Here is a 20934-nt window from a genome sequence, read left to right as displayed (position 1 = left end):
TTTATATTTGAAATAAATACCTGGCTCTTTAGTTGCTAAAGATGCTTGGTGCTGGACAGGTACAGCAGGTATATCAAAGCTATAACTGTCTGCTGTGGCACAAAATAACACTTGATAGTGTTTTGGCTCATGTGATTTGTTACTATAAGCAGCTCCCCTTAAGAATCCCGTTCAGAATTCAGTACAAGGTGCTGCTGCTCACGGCCAAGCCCCCAGTTACATCTGCGACCTTATTCACCACCACACCCCCAGCCTGTCCCTAAGATCATCAGACCAGGGCCTCCTGTTACTCCCTCGGACCTGGCTAAAAACAAAAGGGGGCCGGCCTTTTGTTGTGTACTCGTACTAGGGCGCTATATAAATAAAAATGTAGCTACTTATTTATCTGTACAATAGCCATTTGCTCCATTACAATTCTCTCATGTTCTAGACCACTATGCCTTCAGGGACATATCCAATATAAAGAGTTGAAAGAGCCTTGGAGAGCTGGCTCTGCTCAACAGTAACTGAAAAATCCTGTTTACTGATGTGTTTGTCTGCTCTTATGGACAGTTCCAACCTGTTGGGAACATGTGCTGAAGCAGCAATGTGAGGGAAAAGAAAAAGAAATACAGCCAAAGCATTGCAGAAAGGCAAGACAGAGGAGAGAGTCTCAATTACAGCCATAATCTTCACCTGCTGGCTGGGTGTCATGCTCGCTTTATTTTACATGATGAAGCTCTCGGCTCCGACATCGTGCAGCCTGATGAACGGACAGTATGCTCGCTCAGGGAGTGTGAGCCTTTAAACGCTCTCTCCATTTCTCCCTCCACATGGGGCGTCTTCTACTTAACTGATCGACTCCAAACAAACTGCGGGGGGTTGGAGGACCGGAGAGGAGAAGAGGAGTAAAAGGGAGGAAAAGGATGGAGTGAAAAGGAGGAAAACAACAGAGGAGAAAGCACATAAGAGATGAGAGAGGAAGGACATGACAAAGGAGGGAAGACAGTAGAGACAGTGGAGGAGTACATTGGAGCACACTGAGATGACGAGAGAAACAGAAACAAGGGGAGGAATAGGAGAGGTTAAGGAAAACCAGTGAGTAATAATGAGTTAGCAGGAAATAAAGAGAAGTGCAGTCAAGATCATTTGAATTACGGCAGGAACAACAAGCATGAGTACAAGAAGAGAAAGAGCAGAGGAAGAGAATGAAGGAAAGAAGAGATGATGACAAAGGGAATGAGATCAGAGAAATGGAGGGTGCTTTGACAGAAAAGGGAAGAGGAAGGAAGGAAAGAGGAGAAATAAGTAAAAAGAAAAGGAGGGAGGAGAAGAAAGAAATGGGGGTAAAAAAAATCTTCGAAAAGGACAAGAGGGTCATTATTTCTCTAATGACCCTCTTGTCATTTTCGAAGATTTTTTAAAGCAGAGGAGGAAAAATGTAGGAGAACTAAGTGAACAAAAGAGGAAGAGAAGGGAAATGTAATCAGAATCAGAAATACTCCATCGGTATTATTCCTTTGCTGGAAATTGTTGCAAGAAAGAGGAAGAAAATAGAAAAGGTTGGGTGCAGAAAGACAGAGGGGAAAAGAAAGGAGTGAGGGGAAGAGGCAAAATTAAGGGGCGAGGGAATTAGATGGAAGGTGGGGTTGGGGGGCATAGATTTTCAGTTATGTATTTTTGTTTAATCTCAATTAGCCATGTTCACCTAAGTGATGAGATGACAGTGTTTCTTATCTGGTCATAAATGGAAATCCAAGCTTACATGCTGAGAATGATTAATGATAACAAACATTGCTGATGTAAAAAGACACAATCAATCAGTAATCAATAATCCACATTAACGTCCAGTGTTTAATCTTCATGTAGTATGAGTTCTGACTCTGGCTTTATTTACACTCAGTCAGATATCGAGCTGTTGTTTGATTTGATGGCAATAAATGCACTGAAGACGTGTTTTATTAACGCCTTAAAGCACACGTCCGTGTTCAGCCAGTAGGTGGCACTCATGAGCGACACATTGATTTAGTATGAAAACCAATGTGAGGAGAAACTAAATCCTATAAGTCACCATGTGAAGCTGCAGCTACAGAAAGTTAAGATTTGAGATCCTTGTTTTCTTTTTTTGAGAATGACTTTCCGTGTGAGATAGGCTACATATTGGCCCACATGAAGTAAGTAGGCCATGCACTACATTTCCCAGAATGCAATGGGCAGGGTTAGAGGTTATTTGGACGTGTAGCCTAGTAGGCTACTCATGCTCCCTTATTTCATTAAGAAATAAGAACTTTGCACCCAAAGTTGAGCAATAGTCGTTATCTCCCACAGACCCAGGTAAGTGCTGGTGGTCCGGCATCGTTCACTCGGGGGGCGTATGAGCCACAGCGACGCAGCCGCTGAGAGGGACGATTATCCTGCTACAAACAGTCAGCCTGTGCCGCTGGACTGCTGCGGAGGACTTAACAACCTCGACTACTCCAAGGTAAAACTACCTAATGTTAAACACGAAGCTGTTGTAGCCTACATCTCCGGTTCTCACACGCGTGACTACTGCAGCTGAGAGAGAGGCAGCAGTCTCCCTTCGAAGAGTAAACAATCCTGCTACGCTGCTGCGCTCGTGACAGCCGGAACTCAGCCGGGGCAGACTTTATTTTCCAAAATAAAAGCATAATGCTCAGCTAAATCAAAGCAACCTTGACTAAAGACAATAAAGAAATAACTGTTGTAATTTCTTCTTTTAAGAAATTGTCTTCGTTTAAGAAGAAATTACACGATAAAACTTATTTTAATCCTTGTGAAAAATGCACACAAACACAATGAATGTGTGCCATATGCGCCAGCTATTTTAAATCCATTTTGTGCATATTCTAACAATCATCTTCTCTATTGTTATTTTCTCCTTGTGGGAATAATTGTCACCCTTATGCTTTTTCTGATCTTTGATCCTCACATTCAGGAAGCCAAAATCATAATTTCAATTGCCTTAATATTCTTGTTGATCTTCTGTCTATCAATGAATTGAACGCATGATAATGGAAACATAAAACAGGTGAGGTGGTGATATCATTGACAATGAAAATAAAACCACCAAACAAGGCCAACAACCAGTCACAATAATTTTGAGGTGTTTCCATATTAGTTCCATTTGGCTATTTCTCATTTTCTCTCAGTCATCTGCTGCATCATAATGTCAGATACTGAAATCTTACAGTAAATCTATTTTATTTTCCCACCTCCACTGGCCTGCAGCTGTTAACACAATGTCCTTATTTTACTCGCTTGTTTGCTACTTACTCAAGGTCAGCACACTCATTTAACATTACAGGGTAAACTGTGTCAGCCGCCTCTATGGCTAAAAATGGCTTGAGACCAGAGCGCCCCACCCAGCATCCCAAAGGCAGTTGACAGTGGCCTGTAATTCATACATTCATACAATATATTTACAGTAATCTGCCCTTTGCTTATATCACTGTTGCAGATGTCATGTGATATAAGCATTGCCCCCTATGGCCGATAATCTTGTTCTTGAAAGGACACTGAAAGTTGAGAAATCTCACTGTGTGTTGATCATCAGATAACGTAACAGTAAAAAACTCAGTTTACTCACTTTTTTTGGGATAGATATAGGCCTATAGATCTTTACTAATGCTGGTACAGTAGAGACAGACAATGAAATCTGGAGTTAAATATGTTTAATCTCAGATGGTTTTCAGTGTCCGTTGCTGTGTCGGTTCAGCACACCACTAAAGATGGCCTGTTTTTAAATTGCATTTTCAATCAAATCTTCAATCAAAAAAGCAATCAAAAATAAAATGAATACATAAAAATTACAATTTCCCTGGAGGTGAGCTATTGCAATCATTAAGATTAACATTATTATAGCCCAGTCCCCATTGCATGTTGCTTTTCTATGAAAAAAAGAAAAAAAATGCACATGTTTATTAAAGAAGACATCAGTAACGGCCATTTCAGTAGAACTCACCATTGTCATTTCTGGTAGCTTTATTTTTCAACTGCATGCAGTCCTTGTCAGAACTCGTCATAACTGATTGCAGTGGACCCTTATCAAAAAAGTTTGTTTATCTTATGTAATTCTGTTAAAAATTGACTATTCGTGAGCTTAGAATTATAGGGTTCTATCTCCGTTTTGGGTAGTTCCGAAATATTGACCATCAAAGTTCCAACTCGGCTTGTGTTTTGGTTGATAGAACCTTTTTATTTTATGAATAACTAATTAAAAAAATGTTGCAAATTTAAAAATAACACCACACAGGCATTAACAGACCACTAATGTATGATATTATGCAAAAAACTCAATTTTGAAAAAAATGGAGATAGAACCTTATAATTCTAAGCTCACGCATTGGCTAAAAGACTCCAATATGGAACTTGGCGTCTGTGTTAAAAATCCATTAGCAGTCAGGCCCACTCAGACCTTTCCTCCAACACCATCAGGATAAAATATCAACTGTCCACACATCTACTGTAGTCTGAAAAGGTGCCTTGAAATTTGCAGGGTTTATCTACAGTGGTAAGCAGAAGTATGTGAACGCTGACACATTCTATTCAGGAATTTATGAGTTTCTACCAACTGGTAAAAATAAGAGAAATATATAACCATGCTGATCCTTTGATCCAAAACCGCTTTTTTTGTTGTTGTTGGTTGGAGTGAATAGTGCAACTACTACACGGACCAAAGTAGGTTTTAACCACGCACCATATTACGTTTCTACTTCGCTCTCTTTTGAGTTAAATATAAAACCCAACATGAAAATTGAGGGAGGTCATTTTCAAACTGTAAGATGACTTCACTCGTCTTGTTGGTGCTGCATTGCCCCGCTGGCTCCAACACTTTGATATGAAACACCCAAAGCAAACTGAGGGCTCTGGTCTAAAAGACACTTTGTTACTTATCTCTGGTGTCAGTATAAACTGTAAAACCACACACAGTACCCCAGTGTGTGGCAAATTCAATCTGTGTTACTTCACCTTCAGTCTCATAATTAATTTTCACACCATGTGCCGTGCTTAGCTCTTAAAAAGCCACATGTTGCATGTCATCAGTTTTTCCCATCTTCCCACAATGAAAAAACTGTCTGAAAGCTCATTACTGTCGTTTGATGCAGCAGCAGTAAAAATGCGGGATTATTTAACCATAATTTGTTACAGCTGACATTAGGCAAAAATAAAACCAAATGTTGTATAAGTCTGAAAAAACAGCCTCTTTTAATAGAAAACTGACAGAAAAAAACAAACTAAAAAACAAGAAAATACAGGTGCAGCTGTAGTATGTGAGAATGATATAACATAGGAAAGTTACAAATAGAGGCCTGACTTTGAAGCATACACACACACAAAAAAAAGCTTGAGAAAAGATCCATCCAACTTTATTCTCACATTGTAAAGCAAAAGCTGAAATTGTGGAGAGTGACTTATTGAATGAATTGTGACTGGAACATTCACAGAATGTTCCTCTCCACCATTTCTATACAAACTGCATGTTTTTTCATTCACTTATTTATTTCATATCCTCTTCACAACCTTATCTTTTTCAGATGGACCTGACACTGATAGAGGAACTCGGAAAACGCATCAACATCTATGACTCCAGCTTCTGCATCGCTGTGATTGCCATCATTTTCAACCCTCTCTTCTGGAATGTGGTAAGAACCACAGTAGATCATCCGGGCCCCACCATAATCTTGTTTCGTCTATCCTGTGCTTAACTGAGCTTTGTTTGGTTATTTAGGCCTCCAGAATATCAGGGTAAAAATCTATGGTGGCAAGGTGGATAAGAAACAGTACTTCTGAGTGGATTCTGATGTGGGAACAATCTAATTCTCCATTGTATGTAGCCTTGTATGTGTCTCTAATTGTTAAGACCTCTGTGAGATCACAGTTTGGGCCTGGGTGGGAAGCCAGTGAGGGATAATATCTGTTGCAAAGTCCTAACACCAGCTTGTTGGTACACCCTCATGTGAACAGGGTTCATAGGGACAGTGTGAACTTCCAGAGAGTCTTTATTAGTCTTCCTGTAGCTCCAGTCTGTTGTGTGGCATAGAAATGCAACAATGGTTAGGCAGCACTTGCTGTTAGGCCAATCATTTGGTTAAAGCAGTTGAAGGAGCCACTGGGGACTTTTGCTGCAACTACAGCTTTGAAAACTGTTTATCTGTCCACAGATAGCCTGTCATTGCCAAACAAGGCAAATCAAGACAACAGCGTCCCTCAGTGTGATAAAACTGCCTCTCTGTCTATCACAGAGTTACATGGACAAGATGGCTGCAAGAATTCCACGATTTAATGCAGATATTTCGACTTCACATCGCATAACCTTGCACCTCTTAACAAACCATAAATCATGTTATTTTTGCCTGTGCTGATTGCAGTGCTCTGTAAAGAGTCTGTTCTGATGTACTGCATCCTCGTTGGAAAGACATGGAAAGAAAATGTTCTTATGCTAAATGCTACTAGATACTAAGTGCTGTGCAGACTTTAATCACACACTTGAAGTCACATTGTTCATCGTTGATGTGGTTTACTGAGTGAATCATGCCAACACTTATGTCTAATTATTATACCTGGAGCTTTACATAACACTGTAGTTAAGGTAAAGTGGCCATGCTAAGAGAGAATCCTCCCCATCTTGTATTCCTCCACACACCTCCACAGGCACTTGTGGTGCTACACATGGTCAATTAATTGTCTTGTCAGTGTTTCCCAGAAAATTTGTTAGTTAAGGTGGTGTCTGACCTGTCGACCGGGGGGGAGGGGGGGAGCGCGCGGATCTGTTGACAGGGGGGGTGGCGGGCCGTGCCGTATTAAAGGACAATTGTATTTTCATATCATTTTAGGTCTAAAAGAATGAATCTGAAGATTTTCAGTTTAATCGCTCCTGTTTTGCGGTAGTTGCGTCTGTTCGCGCATCGCCACGGCAGCAATGAATGGGAGTGGATGTAAGTTCCGCTGTTTAGGCTGTTTCCAGGCCTCAAAGCCGCAAATTTTTTCCACATAAAGCGTCAGATGGCTACTCAAACATGCACCGAGAAGTTTATTTACTTCAAGCAAGCCGACATGTTTGTAAAAGTCGATCTAATTCAAAGTCTCCCGGAGTCTCGCGCGAGCCCGAAGTCGCAGTGCTGGTGTATTCAGGCGCAGTAGGAGCTACCGCTTGTGTCATAAACACAGGAATATCAACTCTTTACTTGCTTCTAGTGTACATTTTTTCCACAGACAGCGTCAGGTGGCTACTCAAAGATGCGCCGAGAAGTTTTTTTTACTTGAAGCAAGTAAAGATATCGCTACATTTTTTTTTTTTTTTTAAGACGTTAGTTTAGGCGGCAGCTCGTTGTTGTTAAGGCGGCCGCCTTAACAGGAAAGCGCTGCGGGAAACCCTGCTTGTAGTTGTGAAGAATAATGTACAGGTTCAAAACTTTGCGTTTGGTTTGCAGATACGCTGCAGTCTGATCATTATTATGTGTTCAGGCCCATGTTCGATTAATCGTTTTAACATTTTAATCACAATTATTCTCACGTCAGACGTCGCACTCACGACTCTTCCGGTGACAGTGCTCTGGCCACTCAGTGGAAGGCAGTCAGTTGACGTCACGTTTTAGTGTATGTATAGATAGATAGATGTTAAACCAACACTAACTAACTTTTCAACCTTCATATAATATTTTCAGAACTTTTGTGATGGTACATCGACTCACAACAGGTTGAATGACACCTCAGTCATGGCCTGAGGGGGTCTGTATCGCCTTCACTGGCACTAAACAGCTTCTAGGTGGATGGTAGGAACCCCTCCACATGAAAAAAACTACATATGTGCTGACTGCTTTATGGCATATGTCACTTCCCTCTTTCCCCATTCGTGTGGGTTACTGCTATCATGGCAGAAGCAGCAAGAAAACTAAAGAAAAATTAAAAGTTTTCTCTGATGAGAAAGAGGGAGAGTTCTTCCACCTTCCAGAGCAGCTCGCGTGGGACAGGAAATTGTGTACAAAATACAAAACAAAATGCCCGGTTGATTTTCAAAATAAAATACACCGTGTTTACGGCGGATCTTATTTCCCGCACTACACCATGAAAACGTTGTAATGGGCTGAGGCCGGCCTGAAGTCAACAGGTTGGAGATTTTCAGACACCATGAACGAGGAGATACTGATTGTTCAATCACAAAATAGGCAGATCAACAAGTCATCAATAGTCGTCAATAGTTGGTTATATATTAATAGATGCTTCAAATTCATTATATTTTGACTATATTTGATTTTATGCATTCATAGTGTTGTGAAATTAATTAATGCGTAACGATCGTGATAATCGTAATACCGCGATTATTATTAGTACAATAATCGTACCAAAAAAATCCATGTACTCTGCTTTTGAAATAACTATTACTGCTTCAGGAGGAACATGTGTTCAATTTCCAAACTGTCAGTTAACTAATCTTTAATAGTGAGTCACTCTGAGTTCACCTACACACCTGCTCAGCCCGGTAATAGGACACATGTTGATTACACAGAGGCTCTTTCCTTCCAGAAGAAAAGCTTATTATTTGTGTTGAAGTAAATGTCTCTGAGATGCTTTTGGCCCCGCGTGTGGTCCCAAATCATCCTTTTTGTGCTAGAAGATAAACTGTAAGTGGAAAATGGCATTCGGACCGATGAGAGTCACTAAGAGAGGCAGGTATTAAAAGATCTTTTCATCTCGTCTGTTACCGGGGACCATGCTGTATCCGTGCAAGGTGGGAGGATCGGGGGGTGGCCTTGTAGCTCATTGATTTGTGAGCACATGTCCGTCACATGTGATGGCGACTCGCTGATGGGGTTTTGAAATTGTGTTTTTCATTAGGGCACTAACTTGCCCCTTTGTTCCCGTACACACCGCGGCCCCAGGAACATTTTTATTCACGCTGATGACACTTTGATAAAAGGTAGTGGGGAAGCATGTTTTCCTCTAATGTCACACTGTTGCCTTCTTTCATGGACATCTACGTATGTGCTGCATGTGTTGTGCCGGTACCTCGTCTCCTGATAGTGGTGAAGGTTTAGGGTGGAGGAGGAGATTTCAACTCAGAATGAACTACAGGCTTTTTTTTTTTTTTTTTTTGCCATTTCTGTAAAACAGTCAGCTAACAGATGTGAAAACACATCTTACAGCTGGAAGGGTGATAGTTCTGCCTGGCTTCATATGAGCAACTCTTTGCTTTCACACAGTCATTGTTAATATAAAAACGAGAACCAGTGTTGCTTCAGAAACAATCTCTAAACACAACACTTTATATAGTGAACTCCATAGTCAAAAAGATAATTTAATTTAAACATAAAAGGGAGCATTACTGTAGATTTTAGGTTTACCAGTTGGTCGTCAGAGGCCCAAACACACTGCATTTTTGTTAAACATTCTCAATTTAAAAATACAAATTAGAGCAGCTATTACATTTCATAACAGGAAGTTATGACATGTAAAAGTCAAAGATTGATAGTTTTAGCCTCAGTGCCTCCAGCAGTTCAACAAGCAACACACTTAAAGCAATGACAGCCTGCCCTATATTAAAGAAGAGAAAAAGTAAGTGTAAGGACTGTTAAATAGCTTAAGAATTTATGTTCCTGAGTCCGACTAGTGTCCCAAGGACAGGGCAATGAGGGCATTCATGTGAAAGTTGTGATTTACACATTCATACTTGCTCAAAGCTAAATGGTCATATAACTCTGTGACTGAGCTGTTGTCTTGCTTTTCTATCGGTCCGTTCAGCAACTTGAACTGCTTTATGTTCTCAGGCACGTTTTCCTCCTACACTCTCCTCCCCTCCCCCGATCACATCCAAGGCTGTGGTCAAAAAGTCATTTGCTATAACATCGGCTACAGCATAATGGAGTACATCTTTATGAATACCCCTTTACTATTTCCTTGAACTCAGGATGCTTTCCATTGAGGTAAAGGGAAAATTGTTTTTAGATTCTTAGACTTCTCAATGCAAGTGGAGATGTGAGTTGAGTGAGGATGAAGATTATTTTTTTTCCTTTAACTCTTTGAAACAGATGCACCCTGTCCTACTGCCCCAAAATGAACCCCATTTATCTATACCAGGGTTGTCAAACAGGTGGCCCACAGGCCAAAACCAGCCCAGCAGAGGGTCCAAGCCGGCCCTCAGGATGAATTTGCCAATTGTGAAAAAGTTGCACATATTTTTTTTATCAAGAAAGCAGGTTATTCATTTTGTAAAAGGATAGTTCATTAACTATAAACATCTTAATAATGTACTAAAACAAAGGGACAAACTATTATTATTTTACTTGAGATCAAATTGCCCTGTTTGTGGCCCCTGAACTAAAATGAGTTTGACACCCATGTTCTATACTATTTGCAGGTTTGAGATAAATTGAGTTTATACAGGAACATACTGCCTGAAAGAAATAACCCCAAGTCTAACAGTCACAAAAGCTTTTCTCCCGACTATGCTAACTGCCGGACATGAATCAAAGTATTACAACCATTAACAGTGTTGTAGAACTGCACAAATGACTCATCTCTTCACATTCACTCTGAACTTGAACCTGTTAGCTGAAGAATGCCATAGAGACCGAAAGACTGAAAGCTGATGGGTCATGCACCTCTGTAACAGGAGATGGTTGATATGACCGAGTCAGCTTCGGACACAGTGACCGCTGGAGTCTGAGCTGAAAATGCAGACTGACACCACCACAGTAATTAACTTGTGGTACAACATGTACAAACCAACATTTTTAGATGTCCTTTAGTGGAAAAGAGCCTGTCTGTCATCTCACTGCATCCGCACTGTTATTTTTTATTTTCTAGCAGCTGTATATGAGCAGAGGAAGAAGTACTGTGACATGACATACAGTAGTCTGCATGAGGAGGAGGTTGAGATGGAACACCTTGACATCAGCAGCTTAAATGTTAAAGACATTTCTATGCTGTTGGTTACTATGACCAACACGGATGTTTGAGATTAACTAGGAAAGAAAACTTTATGAAAGCTTCGTTTAACCTCACCCTCTTTGTGGCGATAGTTGTGTTTGTGCTTGGTCTGAAGTCTCAAAGGTCAGTGGAGGGTGTTGATCTCATCTTATCTTACTGCCAAGGTTATCCTCCTGGACTGGGACTTCAAGAAAAGGGACTGTGAGTTTTAAGGTCAGTGTGTGGACTTGAGGGTCATGTAAACTCCGCTCGTATCCTTGAAGCGGCAGCTCTGTATTGCACACAACAACACCCTTCCATAAATGAACGATAGTTCGTCCGTCTACCCACGTGTCAGTTAATTCACAAAAGAAAAGCAATGAGTCATTTCCTTACTGACCAAAATAATCGATGATGATCAGACCGATGGCTCATGTCTTGGATGTGAAGGAATTTGTCCTGACACAGTTTCACGCATATAACTGCATACAGTAAACATGCTTGCAGCATAAGTGCAACCCAACCAGCTGATTGTAATGACATACCACTTGATATGTATGTGCTGCACTGTGATTTATCAATTAGCGTGTCATTTGTAATAGTAATAATAATATATATATTTTTTTAAATGATAAAAATAAACTTAAATATTTGGTATAGATGACAATTAATGACATTTCCCCTGAAGAATTAATAATTGTCCCTATATTAATAGATTACTTAAAATATTGTGTATAATAAGTGACGTAATTATATTTTGACTATATATAATTTTACATTTGATCAATAATTGTACCAAGAAAATCTATAATCATCACATCCCTAGTCTCAACCTACACAGTTTGACCTGTCTGACAACAGCTCCAATCCAATGAGACATATTTTTACTGATGATGATATGATTCCATGTTATCCTTTGTGGTGTGATACGACTAAAAGGTACAGCACCATGGACAGTAGATATGTAGATAATGTAGATGTTTCCTCTTCCAGTTGGAGCTACTGGAACACAGGGGCTCAGGTACCAGTTACCAGGTCAATCCCCCACTTCTACGTGAACCGCTGCGTGTGTGTGTGACCATGCTTGGGCTCACTACATTCTATCAAATAACAGAGGAAAGACTAACTAGTTGTTTCATAACGGAGGTATCCTTTTCATTTGCAGTGAACACAGTGTCCCTACTGAAACAGAGACACAGCAAGGTCTGTTCCTTGAAAATGTTGTGTGTACGTGTGCACGTGTGCGTGAGTTTGTGTGTGTGTGTGAGTCCAGATCAGGACGTACTGGCCCCCAGATCACTGTACCTCACCTTTTCTCTTCTTAAAACGGTGACATGAGCTCTGTCCACGAATGACACACTGATCACTAACACAGACGTACAAATATCTATGCTCTGACTTGCCAAGAAAAACAAGAAGACATTAAAATTCTTTAGATAGAAAAGAACAACCACCACGCACTGATATAAGTCTATTCTGATACAATTTATTCTGTGAACAACGCGTTTCGCTTGTAGCGTCAGGTTCACCTCTGGCATTGCTGGGTGTGTTCATGTACGTTCTAGTCACGACCCAAAACATCCACAAATGGCAAAAAAGTTTAATAAATATAGCAACACTCAAATTAAATAGAAGCAATACACCCACAGGATACAATAGAATACTATTGAATACAATACAATAGAATAGCCTACTTTGAAATTCTTTATTATCCTTTTAAGGCATGGCTTTGACATACTGACACTGCTTCAGGCAGACACTTCCAGGATTTCTTGTTGTTATCCCACAGCAACACCAATTTAAGGCTTGGTGGACTCATTTCTCTGCAGGTGCCAACTGACCTCAGCAACACCTGCACAGTGCGCTACAGCTCTTATGTGTCTTGGCCCACATCATGACTCATCTACAGACTAAGTTCTCTAAAAGCATCTGGGAAGAGCAGAGGCACTTTGTTCCATGGTCTGTCTGTCTGTCTGTCTGTCTGTCTGTCTGTCAGCGAGCACAGCGCTCTCTGTAGACACACATCCAGCCTGCAGACTGCGGTGACTGCTTTTGCTAATTACACCTGTGCACTGATTGCTGGTGGCATCAGTGCTAATGATGTAGTTTCCTCCCACTAAGAATAGAGATCATGCAGCATCGTGATTTCTTGCCTTCTACTTACCTGTGTGTGTGTGTGTGTGTGTGTGTGTGTGTGTGTGTGTGTGTGTGTTGTTGGTTCTGTGAGCAGTGAAGTCTCAGTCCGGAGATAGAAATCAGCATAAGGAATAAACCAACGATGCTAACGACTCTCACCCTTCTGATTTGTCTGCTGGTTACCCAGATTCCTCCTCTGAGCCGGAGTCTTTCCAGTGCTTCCCCCTCTATCTATCTATAGACGCACTGCTCCTACCAGCTGAAGTAAGGGTAAATGCTTCCAACACCAGTTTGCCTTTTTTTTTTTTTTTGCAGGAGAACCATATTAAAGAGGAACTATACAGGATTTGTAGCTTATCTATGCTACGTTTTGCACACGTTTCTGCACACGGCCACACAAATGCTAGCCTCGTAAACCAGCCGCTCCCGGAAATGCAATTCATTTCATTTCTGAGGGAGAGTCTGGCCTTATCGCCGTTGTAAGCGTTTGGCCTGAAACCCTCAGAAGGCCGGGCCAATCAGCATCGCCGCTGTGATTGACACAGCACGTTGGCCAATCAGGGACCGACCGGTGCAAAACCCCGTCACTACACCAACTTGCTGATTGGCTGAATGGGGTTGTCTGTCAACACTACTACTCCCGCCCACCCCAAACGCTTACAGGGGGAATGAGGCCAGACTCTCCCGAGAAATGAAATGAAATGCATTTCCGCGAGAGGCTGGTTTACGAGGCTACACAAATGCGGCCCGTAACCCGTAATCTCTTGTTTATGACAGATTAAACTACACAAATGAAGAGTTCTTTTCCAAAACGCTATAAATCCATTTTAATAGTTTTCCAGAAAATTACATTTTTTACCTAGACCCACCCATTTTGTTAATATTTAATTTATCCTGTTAAAATGATTGTTGGCTCAGTCTGGACATGTTGAACAATGATTATTAAATCAAACAACAATATTGTTGATTAAAAACTCAAAGTTTATTTTATTTTTTCTCAAAACGCTATAAATCCACATTTAAAAAAACAAAAATTGATGGTTTCTGTCTTGAAAAACCAACCAACATGACATGAGAACATCACTGAGGTGCTGCGTGTCTCTCTCTCTCTCTGTGTGTGTGCGTGTGTGTGTGTGTGTGTGTGTGCGCGCGTGTGTGTGTGTGTGTGTGTGTGTGTGTGTGTGTGCGCGCACGTCGGGGGGAGGGAGGGGGGCGGTAATGATGTCTGTCTCTTTACATGTTAAACAAAGAGAACTATGGACTATGGAAGTTTTAATAGTCAAAATACAGACGCTATCATGATGTGAGCACATGTTGCTGTAAACAAAAATACGTCTTTGCTGTAAAAAAAAAAAAAAAAAAATCGATCGTTGATACGGAGGACCCGCGGCGTTAGGGGGGGGGGGGGGGGGGTGCGGGGGGCTGTGGGGGTATACTTAACGGCACAGTGTCCACCACACAAACAGATACAGTAATTAACACAGAACCCAGAAACTACTGAATGAATGACTGAAAACAGACCTGGGTTCAGAGCACCGCCATGTTGGACTGCATGGAGCTGCTCATAGAATTCGGAGGAGAGGGAGGAGAGGGAGGAGATGTCGCGTTTTGGCTAAAAATAGACTTGGCGCTTATCGCGGTTTGGAGGAGAACTGCATCTTGCGGTGCCTTTTAAACAGGGAAATGTAGCGATTTGACGTGATACGTTGATGGAGCAGTGTAATAGGCTCAGTACACAGCAAAATGGCGTGACAAACTCATTTTTTTAAAATTTGGCGTTTATCGCGTTTTGGAAAAGAGCTCTTCAAATATACACGTAATAACATCGTATATGATATCGTTATCTGCCGCTCTATTGATTGATTTCTCGCCAGCTTCGTTGTAAACCAATGCACATGACCAGGATGAGGGTTAGCAAAACAGCGGAAAAGTGATCGGACTGGCATAGTTCCCCTTTAAAGGAACTATCTCAGCAGATAATTTTTTACATAATTTAATGCAGGTCTGGGGTAGAACTTGGAATCCGGTTTGTTAGAGCAGGTACTAGTTATGGTTAATGTTAGAACATATCTCTAGGAAACCACTGTCGGCCTCAACAACCATTTCCATTTTCTACAGTATATGGTTTTGTGAATACTGTAAATATGTTGGTGACTGAAGACAGAGGTGTAAATGTGATCTTCTTAGAACCATATCTGCCATTCAGCCAACACACAGTGGCTTCCAAAACAGCCCACAGACGCTGTAATCCTCCTGCTGCCTTCTTAGCCTCACACAAACAACACATCACTTCCTGTGTGCCAAAACGATTTCCTTCCATTCGTCATAAAGGCTTCACATGGACAGAATAGGTCACATGCAGCATCCTGTGCATAACATTCAGGTTGAAAATGAGTTTATTTCTGCTCTTACAAATATTTTCAACAGCTTTCTGTAGTCATCTCCCCTGTGCATCATCTCTGCCCTGGCTCCTCATTATCTCTAAGGTTATGTATTCACCTGTCATAACACAACAGCTACTGAACCAATTTGGGACATGAGTCAAGAAGAACTCATACTATGTTGGTGCAGATCTGGGGCTTTTTGAGCACATGGCCTGGGTGGAGGTATGCACTCCATTGAGTTCCACTGTAGTTTCTCTATTTTTCAAAATTGCCTTCTCCATCTTTTTTGTCACCTCTGTTTTCTCCTTTCAGTCTGTCCTGCTGCTTTCACCATCAATGCCACAGTTAGGCCATTGAATCACACTGTCATTTTCTACTTTTTTCCCCTGTATGACTAGAACATTACCCCTCCTATTATCTCTCTAATGATTCTCAGGTCTTTTCTTTCCTACATGTCTGTCATAGTTTCTTTTCACCTCCTTTCACCTTGTGACCGCCTCATAGAATTTTAAACCAGGTTTGCTTTTGCCTTTCTTTTTACCAGTGTCAATTTTTTTATATTGAGTCAATCAAAACATAATGGAAAGTCACAACCTGTTCCCAATTAACATTTTCTGTTCCACAGGAAGGACTATGTAATGTTAATATAAACAGAACAGAAACCATGGGCGCCGTTTAGCTCAGTGGGTAGAGCAGGTGCCCCATATGTAGAGGCTATAGTCCTCGCTGCAGCTGGCCCTGTATCGAATCCAGACTCGGGCAACCCTTTGCTGCATGTAAAAAAAATATACTATCCTATAATATATACTATATATATGTAAAATATTCTATACATAATAATAATATTAAACCCTGATTCTGTCCAATAGCTATACCAATTACCCTTATAGTGTCACAGGGCCGACATAAAGCAACAGACAACCAGTCGCACTCACATTCATGCCTCATAGGCTACTGTCCGCAGTAGTGAGCAACCAATAGACTCTGCACACCCACATAGGGACTTTTTACTTGCCTGACTAAAGGTCAGCCGAGGTACGAACTGGGCAAATATCCATTTTTTCTTCTTTACGGTTAACTTCAGCCTACAGTCTCATATCTTACGTCTAGGTCCGGGGTTCCTCCTTCATCAATCCCACTCTCCACTTACTTCTCCAACGTCATCTCCCTCTCACTGACTCGTTTAAGGAGAAAAGAAACCGGTCCCTCCATCCCTTCACTTCAACCTCCGCCTAAGTCAAGAGATTGTTGCTCTACTTAATTACATCACCTCTTGGCCTTCCATCACAGCCACTCACCTAGCAATAAAACATTATGAATCACAGTCATGTACAGATCATGTAACAGACTTGTCTTCAACAGGACAATCTCTGTGTCTTTAATCTCAATTTAAGGCACATTATTAAGTGTCTGTTATTGGGAATAGTAATTTTGACCAAACCACAGTAACTCTTTAAGCTAACTGTATGTTGACAAGCACATTAGCCCAGCTTTAATTATTCCACACACTTTATTCAAGGCTTTTTTTTTCACATAGACGTTCCAGCTCTTTATTTACCCCAAGGTCAACACTGTCTACTGAAGTTTTACAGCAAACACAAAAAAAATCTCCTAAATTGGGATCTACATTGGTTCTTGGCTGGATTATTACCAAGGAAATCCACTGATGTCCCCAGAATACAGTATTCAACTGAAACAAATGAATTTGTGACTTTGATCTTACGGTATGTTTTCTTAATTTTACAGTGGGCCCTTCCATTTCTTATGCATTTTAGAAGTCTGGCATATTTTGTAAAGAAAAATGTGGACAAAACATAATTATATTCTTCAAAGTGAGGCACAAAAAAAGCATCACTTTAGAAATAAAATTCAGGTTTTATGTCGGCACTAGTATGAAAAAGTGATACCTCTACACCATAATCACCAAAGGTGTCTCCAAAATGAAGAGTAGAAAAAAGGAACTAGTGCTCCTTTTTATTTCTTTTCTGTGCGTGTCCTTCTTTCACTTTACTTTTTCTCACTTCATAGCTTCAAAGTGTGAAAACAAATCAAATTTCTAACAATTGGAAGAAAAAAAACGTTTTAATTATCATTTCAAGTTACATCATTCAAAGGTTTTAACCTCGGTTTGCAACTAATTTTAAAGTGATTGCAGTCTCAAAGTCTGGGTCTATTCTGCATGACAACCTTGTGAGAACTTCTTCAGGGATCTTTCTTTTTTTTTACTTTTGCAACAAATGTTTTTAGTCATCTCTATCAATAGGAATTATCATTTGGTTACATAAGCCTGTGTCTGTTTGCAGAGGTTTGCATTGAAAAAACAATACTTGCCCTCTTTCTGATCTGCTTTGGCAGTCATAAAAACTGTTTTGGTAAATTACAGCTGTGCGTCACTTTTATTTATTTATTCTTTTTAGAGAAACACTGGACCAGTGTGTTAAGCAAGACAGCTGATTGCACATTATTCTGCTCAGTTCTGCTCATGGCTATAATCACCAATGTCGAACTAAATGACCATGTGTGCTGTTATTCTGCCAAATGTATGTATGTATGTGAAGGCTGAAGCCACTGTGATGCTAATACTGTGTATCAAAAAGATATAAATGGCTGACCACCACAGTTCATGTCAGACAGTTAAGAACAAGCTGTAATGGCAATAAAGTTTATTTTTATGAACAATCATAAACTCTGTTATCGTCCATAAAAAATTTTTAAAAGGTCTAATGGATAATTACAGATTTATCACTGTGCGGATGATCGCTTGAACCCATCGGCAGAGTTTAAACTCATAAACTGTGTTCCACATCAGTGACAGTGAATCATCTTATCAGCTAAAATCTGCTATTTTTTTTCTTCTCAGGCGTTTGGGCTTTTTCAGGCGCATCACTGAATTTCACCCTGTCCACTATGAAGTAGTGCTGCAACGGATCACGGTTGATCTGTGATCCATTTGGATCGCATGTGGTCCACGGATCGATCGATTGATGAAAAAAAAAAGTTGTGCGTGTAGTGTGGGAACATGACATGTGCAGCCCCAGCCAGATGAACTGGCATTTTAAAAAAACTCTGCTGGTATATTTGAAGCTGCAGTTTCTCATCCATTGCACCCCTACTTTAAAAGTACTCAGGAGCAGCAGATAATGCAAAAAGGTATAAACAACATAAACTCCACAGAGGCTACAGCCGACAAAGACATGAGCCCACTCATAGTAAACATTAGAAGTGACAGTTAAAGGAACCATTGCCATTATGTATTAATCATTAACCATTGCCAGCATCTAGTTCTTATCCTGTCCCAGCATGCACCTGTTCATCACAAAACATGGCAGGTGTTTTTGATGAGGGGCTTTTACTGTCTAATCCTAATTTACAAATTTTGCTTATTATTAGTATACGTATATGTATTATATTTGAATCAGTAGAGATATATAAAAAAAAAAACCTTGAGTTTAAAAAAGTACAATGCCAGTGACCAAAAATAAATTTTGTGGCAGCAACAGGAGTAAATGAAACTCAATACACCCTGGGTCTTGACCACCTTTGTTGCAGGAACTCACACACACAGAATCCTATTCACAAACAGATGATTCTATATTTCTGTAACTGAGGAGTTACTCAAATATGGCATCATCTACGTGCAGAAATATACCAAAAAAGCAATTGGATTGGATCTTTCGCGAGAAAAGAAATGCTCCGAATGTGTACATCTTAACCTCCGGGATATGCACAGTGTGAGAAACCATGAATGTTAATATGCCAGTGTTTCTGTCAAGCAATATTACAACACTTGTCCAATAGCCTGTAAACCTACCTTACCTTTTAATTGCAAACTCGCAAGTTGTGAAGCCGTGATTATGTATATGTAGAAAAAGAGAGAAAAACTAAATTGAATCTCCCTTTTGCAGACTTACCTCCCTCTGCTGACGTCTTCCTCCATCTGACAGTAAACAACAAGCGCTCAGGCAGAAAGGAAAGGTTAATGCCACATATATTTTAAAAGTTGTTTTATTCCATGTCATTTGCATCTTTCATCACTGAGACCTTTTTGACTCCGTTACCCAGGCAACCAGCAGGTGCAGATTCTGTGTGCTAGCAGGTAATAGTAACAGATGTGGTGCAAATGATGAAAGCTTTGCCTTATGCACGTGTGAATGTGACGCCTCATTCAGATTTAATCTTCTCTCCCTGCTCTGAATAGCAACAGGTTGCAGCAGCATTTGCAACTTTAACAACTGCCTCCAAGTCAGATCTGGTCCTAAATGAGCTTAGATCTCATCCATCTGTCAAATGTAGCCTCGGGCAGCATAAGATAGATGTCATGATGACACTGAGGCTTGAAGCGACATGGTCAGTCTGTTCTTTCTTTGTCTTATTTCTCTGCCTAAGGCTAAGATCTCAGCTGGAATGAAGTGAACATGACGTCGGGGTTTAGATAAGAGAGTGTGGGAACGAAGTGTGTGACTGCAGCTGTAAGAAATATTCTGCTGATCACTTAAAATAATGTGGCACCCAGCAATAGTGGCTTGGAAAAGCTGTTGGAAACGTACACCGCAGGCAAAATCCGCTTCTATTCAAATTGTTTTGAGAGATAAGATGCAAAAGATATTCTCACTTATACAACTCTGGTGCCATAGTGCCCACAATGCAGCATGCTGACAGTATGGTTGAATATCCAGAGCCTAATATGTAACTGGTGTAATCTTGAATTGCAAGCCTTAAGCAGATGCAAGGTCATATATGATATATAAATCCATGTATTATAATCCCATCTATGCATCTTTCTGATGTACTGTATGATTACATACATGTATATAATTATATATAATATGATATGATGATTTTGTTTTTTTAGTGTAAGATGTTGCAACCATGTAGCGCAGTGGTTCCCAACCTTTTTTGGCTCATGATCCCCTTTTGACAACACAAATTTCTGGCGACCCCATGTGATTGTGGCCGTCAATCAAGATTGCTCAATTCATATTTGAGAAAGTGAAAGTATAGAATGTTGTTTAAGATTGTGTGTGGTGTTTTTAATTGTTTTAAAACAGAATAATAATTAGTAAACAATATTTTTTATCAGTCTTTTAAAAAAAAAATCAATTACTAGACATTTTAAAGGGATAGTTCACCCAAAATTCAAATTTCACTCATTATCTACTCACCCTCATGTCAACTAAGAGCTGTGAGAATTTTCAGAGTCCTTCGTTCCTTCTCTGAGTTACGGGGGGGTCTGCGCAGCAGTATTTGTCCATATAATGGTTGTGAATGGACACCAGAGCTCTTCGTCCAAAAAGACACACCAAAAAACATCCAAATACCTCCATACTGCTCGTCTGTAATGTCCCTCTTGTATTGAAGCCCCGACATGAGAAATTGTTCCGCCGGTCAGTGCAAATCACGTGAGATTTGCACTTACACAGGCAGAGCAGTGAACTGAGACACTGGGAGCTTCCGCTACAAACAAGCTTAAAATATAGACTTATTTAATTTTTTTCGGAACAATTTCTCA

At 40.4% G+C, this 20934-nt stretch overlaps 1 protein-coding gene across 1 annotated transcript in view; it reads left to right on the top strand.

Annotated features, from left to right (window-relative positions):
- The first annotated feature begins 2193 nt into the window (after positions 1-2193).
- pemt (phosphatidylethanolamine N-methyltransferase) overlaps positions 2194-20934 on the top strand; it is an 80341-nt gene continuing 61600 nt past the window's right edge. The window contains exons 1-2 of the mRNA XM_085761674.1: positions 2194-2461; positions 5535-5642. Coding sequence (XP_085617800.1) covers positions 2354-2461; positions 5535-5642 — 216 coding nt within the window. The 5' untranslated portion in view covers positions 2194-2353. The remainder of the gene's footprint in view (positions 2462-5534; positions 5643-20934) is intronic.

Source organism: Trachurus japonicus, chromosome 19, assembly GCF_045865225.1.
Source record: "Trachurus japonicus isolate A0001 chromosome 19, Traja_1.0".
Lineage (NCBI taxonomy): Eukaryota > Metazoa > Chordata > Actinopteri > Carangiformes > Carangidae > Trachurus > Trachurus japonicus.
The sequence above is the reverse complement of the archived record's forward strand: the minus strand, read 5'-3'. Positions and strand labels throughout refer to the sequence as shown.